Source organism: Clavelina lepadiformis, chromosome 5 (genome assembly GCF_947623445.1).
Source record: "Clavelina lepadiformis chromosome 5, kaClaLepa1.1, whole genome shotgun sequence".
Lineage (NCBI taxonomy): Eukaryota > Metazoa > Chordata > Ascidiacea > Aplousobranchia > Clavelinidae > Clavelina > Clavelina lepadiformis.
In genome coordinates, this window is record NC_135244.1 from 2,831,358 (window position 1) to 2,837,265 (window position 5,908).

At 40.0% G+C, this 5,908-nt stretch overlaps 1 protein-coding gene across 1 annotated transcript; it reads right to left on the minus strand.

Moving 5' to 3' along the window:
- Positions 1 to 7: 7 nt before the first annotated feature.
- LOC143459967 (uncharacterized) lies at positions 8 to 1,780 on the minus strand. The gene has a single exon (XM_076957293.1). The coding sequence runs from the start codon at positions 1,731 to 1,733 to the stop codon at positions 459 to 461; it is 1,275 nt and encodes a 424-aa protein (XP_076813408.1). The 5' UTR covers positions 1,734 to 1,780; the 3' UTR covers positions 8 to 458.
- Between the last annotated feature and the right edge of the window lie 4,128 nt (positions 1,781 to 5,908).

A 5,908-nucleotide genomic window follows, 5' to 3' on the forward strand; every position in this document is an offset into this window, starting at 1 on the left:
ATTGTTTCGAAGTACGAGATTTTGTTTATTGTTGACCAAGAAATCTTGCATAACGTGCAAAGTGAAAACTGTTCATGCGTGAGAATTCAAAAACAGGTGACATTAATGACCCAACAATTCATGCTTGATATGTCACAAGTGTTATTCAGGTATACAAAGCTAGTCAAGGCTGAAAGTCTTTCAGTAGAGATGGCAGGTGTTTTATCTTGTACTGATTGATTGATTGAATCGCTGGTTATGAAAAAGCCGGGCCTCAATAACGCTAGGTATTCGTGAGACATGCCACTAGTTACGCTAGGTATTCGTGAGACATGCCACTAGTTACGCTAGGTATTTGTGAGACATGCCACTAGTTACACTAGATATTTGTGAAACATGCTACTAGTTATGCTAAGTATTTCTGAAACATGTCACGAAGCTGGTAGCGCGCTATCACTGCTGTTGGATATGAACGTCAATCAGCAATCCACGCTTGACATGTCACAAGTGTTATTCAGATATTCAAAGTAAGTCAAGGCTGGAAGTCTTTTAGTAGATATGGCAGTTGCTTTATCTTTTGCTTCGCTTGGGACCGCCTTGTCCTTATCGACACGTTTCCTCCTCAGCCAGGGAAAGACAATTTCCCTCCAATTAACGTAGGTGTACAGCAGGCACCCAATGTTGAGAAGTATGTTCAATTCGTAGAGGACGCTTAGAACAAAAATTGGCAAGTCGTCCAGAAGCCACATGGACACCATGGCGCCTATTACGTCAGTCGTGATACCGACCGTACCGCCGACTAAGGCGCGCTTCACGCATTTCAGGAGCCGGTTTGTAGACTTGAAGACGGCCTGCCCGGAGTTACGGCGGCCTCCTTCAGAGCGTTTTTTCATCTGAACATTGTGGCAGACTATTGGATAGACGAAAAGGAACGTCAGGCTTATCTGGATGGAGACCGTAGAGATCACCATGACGCCGAACGGGACGTACACGGAGACTGTTTCGCTCTCGTGCAGCGGGACGCAGACATTCTCCAAAGTAAAATAATCCCTCCACCAGAGGTGGAGCACTAGAGCTAGCAGGACAGTGACTACCATCTCTACATAAGTGGCGAAACTGATGAGTTTCAAGCTCCTCGGTCTGATCTTCCGGAGGAGCGGATTGGCGTAGAAGGCAAATTGTCGGAGCCAGAGGAACACGAGGCATCCATGGATACTAACCGCGGTCAAGGTGATCATCAACTTTGTGAGAGTATTGCAAGCCACATCGGAGCTGCCTCCATCGAGAAATATCATTTGCTCCACCAGAACCCGAAAAAAGTTGACGTAAACGGTGAAAAGAAGAGTATTTCGCATCCATCCACCGGTGTTCACTCGATGCCGGTTTCTACGCGTTTGTCCAGAGCTTTGGTTGTTGTTCTTTTTCGCGGTCGAAATCGCGGCTGTTCCATTTTCGGATGCAAATGAGTTGAAAGTGGTGACCAATCTCAAAATGACCGGACGTTTCGAATTGCCCTTGCCTTGTTTTGAATTCTCCCTCTTGACAAAAATCGTGATGCAAATGAGAAGATAGAAACTCACCAACACGCAAAGAGCGGACACTACTTCGCCCGCAATCCACAACTTCTGCGAGTAAATTTTAGTCCACCAACCAGTGTGATAACTTCCAGATTCTGACAAATTTGCAACCGTTGAATTATTATTTGAGTCTTGACTGGTGTACAGGTTTTGAAAGTCGACCGTTTCAAAGGCCATTTTGAAGACTTAAAATTGAACACCTTACAGCTGTATGAAAAGAAAGCTGTTTTTAAAAACTATAAACTTAAAGGAAGCATAACTAAATCTATATAACTATGCAAATGCAGACAGATGCTTTCATATTTTTTTGCAACAGGCTGCAGTATTTTATAGAAAGCCAACAAAATCCAACTGAATAATTGAACAAAATTGATGACACACTGATACAAGCTGCTTGAGAGACATCTGCCTAAAGCCTACACTAAAATCATGCTGAGGTCTACGCGTTGTTTTAAATTAATGCTTCATTTTACGTCCAGGATGTTGTTTACGCCCACCCATATTATAGAGTACATTGACTCCAAGCTAACCTACTATCATCAATGGCAAGTAATAGCGCAGTGAGATGCGCCCGTAAAGCACCATCCACTTATTATTTTCAGGGAATTATCAATTTCGCTGTCACTTAAAACAAAACAAAAACGTCAAAGATTGATTAATCCAGTGATCAATGTATTATTTGTGAAAATCTTTGTATAGCTAAACAAGTATGACGTAACGCTATAGCTCAGCGAAGTAGATTTGTCATTTGGTAAACAGTTAATTTTATCACGCAAGGCAACATTTCGCACTGAAGAAAGAGTAAAATTATTGCATTTAAATGAAACGTGAAAAACAATTAAACGTTAGCAAATATTAAAGATTTAGGTTAAACTTTTAAAGCCAGGCTGTTCAAAGGAAAACAACTTAGTCCGGAGATAAAACGCTACAAACAGGAAGCGCTACAGTAGATATTTTGTTTCCGCAAACACCTTCTTGACTCCGATTGACATCAAACTGCACTAAATAATCGGTCATAAATGGCCTGACAATAACACAGAAATACTTCCTCATCGCAAACGATAAACATCGGAGGGAAAAGAAGATACAAAACTAGTAGTTGGCCAGCCAACTTCAATGCGGATCGAAATATTAACGCGGATGTTGTAGGGGTGGGAAATGTTCCCATGCAAGTCCTGCTTCTCAATACGCAACAGGACGTAGAAGTCGCAAATAGTTCCCAGGCAAACCATTCGGCTGCTGTAATCAGCCGAGTGTACTAAAATTTTAAAACAATCATCAAATAAAACTTAAAAATCTGTAATAAAAAATTTACTGAATTTTGAAGCGGCAACACGGTGATGGTGACGAATGTCGTACGGTGGACGTCACTATACGAAAAGTTAACGGATATCCGGTCCGGTGCGCATGTGACGTCAACGTAAGTTGCCTTATTATTATTTTGGCAACAATTGGTCACAAGTCTATATTTCGTGATTTTTGACAATATTAAGCTGAAAACTTATTGGAAAGTTTAAGTGGTTGTTTTATAGGCTCCAATGCACGCGGTTTTTCTCCAAAATAAAAATATAGGCGTTTGTGACTTAGATATTGTTGAAAGCCAAAATTCAGGGAGATTTATGTCGTAGTTTACCTGTAACAGCTAATTAATTTCATGTACTTTGCATTGAAGATCTCACCTCTTTACATAGGGTTGTAACATTTTACTTCAAGTATAAAATCTATCACTTGTGCAAAATTTCGTGTTTAACCTAAACTATGTCGCTGTTTCTAACTGTATTCTAACCCACTAGATATTATACTATGGTTGCCGCCAGGCAAAAATAATCATCAGTAAGGCTCAATTGGTGAAAAACTGAACTTTACTTTTGCCGACGTTTCATTAACCCCTTCGGGTTAATTAAAATATGTTAATTTAATATGTTAATTTAAAGAATTTATTTAAATATGTTAATTTATCACATGACCGGACGTAATCAGCATTAAAGTGGTGCGTCGAGGGACCAAGTAGCTTTAAAGCAGAGAAGTTTGAAAGCAAGGTGACAAAAGATAAAGGAGATATTAACCGTCAAAAAGGGCTAAAAATTGAAAGTTTTCGGAGATTTCCCCCAAAACGTAGTCAAGTGATCGCAATCATATACGAACTTGACCGAAATTGCATTAAACCTCGCCCGCATACCAAATTTCAAGAACGTCTGATGTTATTTACGCGATTTATCGCACGCGCAACAAAAAATGAGGAAACGAAAAATTTGAAAAATTATGCCCAAATACGTATAGCCTAATACCAAATACAATACGTGTCGAAATTTTCGATTTCGTTACGTAATAAAGGATGCCGGCTATACAAGATTCTGCTTAAAACGTTTGCCAACTGTAAGCTACCAACTGTTTATGTATAACTGTCTGCATTGGTCGGTAGCTGTCCGGCGTCCACATGCAGGGTTAACTGTAAACTAATTACTTTGTCTCGTTTTCTTGATTGTTTACAAACTTTACATCGACAAGAATAGAGCCATCTCAAACAGAGCCCAACTGCGCCTATTTCTGTGCCTCTACGCGCCTGCAAATATGAGCTTTAAGCAAATATAACCTTCAGTTTAGCACTAGACACGGATAAAACACGGAAAATTTTGTAGTCAACACCGCCTACTTCCTTGGGCTTTTTGCTTCGGGGTTTTTGACGAAAGATGTGCTTTGCAGAAAATTGTTTGATGGGCAACTTCATGGGATTAATCACCTGAAGGAAACAAAAGGTCGTGGAAAATATCTGACGAACCCACACGGCGCTCGACAAATTTAGAAAATTTATGGGGTATGCAATACAAGTTAGTTTTGTTAGCTTGGCATCAAGTACTAGTATTTTAATTTTGGTCCTAAGATGCCTAAGATGCCACAACAACGAGCTCATAAAAAGTATGTTTGAAGACTAACTCACAGAATTAAGTTTTGGATGCACGTCTGCTACCAGAGAACCAGTAACCAGGTTCACGCCGCGTTGAGGGGATCTTTTGCACAACAAAAATAAACCCAAATCCCTCACTAAGCAAACCTGTAATTTGTACTCGTTTATTCTATTATATGCCATTTCGTGACATGAAACATTTTGTCCATTGTTAAGGGAACTGGCTGAAACTTCCGCAGCAAGTAACTGTGTGAGCATAAGGCTTGAAGAGGGTGTTTAGAAGGTGTTTCTAAGGTTTAGAAGCCACATGTCAAACGTCAATGCACGTTTAGTGTACGAAGTACTCTATACGTAAAGGTCATAGATACGTAAACGTATAGTATACGATGGCTCCTTAATAATGTACGGTGTAACAGCAAGGTTCCTTTCGGTTTATTGGTTTGTTAAAGATACTCGAGGTGTCCCGAACTGTGCGCTAAAAATGAAGTTTGATGAAAACGTTTACGATGAGAGAATGAAAGGCTCGCTGGTTGTATTGGGCAATTTGAGGGCAGAGGGGAACATTTACTTGAAGGGGAATGTCCTAGCGAACAAGAACCAAACACAACACAACAACAATGACAAAACTGTGCGCTGATTAAAAATCTTTCACGCAGGTACATTCAAAGTGTCTTACATTCAAAGTGTCTTAAGCTTGACATTTGAAGTGGAAAACTTGACTTATGTCACAGTCATCACTGCTAGAATGAAAGTAAAAAATCCAGCACTTTCCAAGTGCAAACGAAATTGCTGTGTTATGACGTAGTTTTCGAGCGCTTTCGGAAAGCCTTATTCCCTGCTTGTGTAATCTGCACTCTGTGATTAACAGAGAAACTTTCTTCTGTATTTTTCTGCAAAGTACATGCCACTAGATGTGCTACGGAGGTGAAAATAAAGGTTTTTGTTGAAAATTTATGAAACACCCAACAGTGGTCTTCTGTGAATCCTATTCCAGTGCGTGCATGTCTTAATCAGATCTGAATATATGTGTACACCACGCTGAGTTGTAAATGCATTATTAAGTGGAAAAACTGCTGTGTTGAATATTAATATAGGACTCGATGTGAAGTTTGCAGTTTCACTGTCACAGCGCACAAGTTGATTTAAAAATTTATATATAACAAAATTTCTGTTCTGATGTTAGAGTTATTCAGAAAATCTTTGGTGTCACTTAAATTTCGATGCGTAACATCATTTCCTGCCTGATTTGTTGCAGCATTTCTCAGTCACTTGATTCAATTATATAAGAGCTATAGTCATGTAACCACCACACGCGTTGCGTGCTGGACTGCTGGCCTTCAGCCTGGTTTGTGATGAACACCAGTGTTGTAATCTTCTTTAAGAAAAAACTGGTAGACTTCCGGTCGTGAGAATCGTGAAAACTGCTTCCGCAGTGAACATGGGTCGA

Bases quoted from the DNA above. Each gene is read 5' to 3' on its own strand.
- LOC143459967 (XM_076957293.1), bottom strand. From the start codon at position 1,733: ATGGCCTTTGAAACGGTCGACTTTCAAAACCTGTACACCAGTCAAGAC.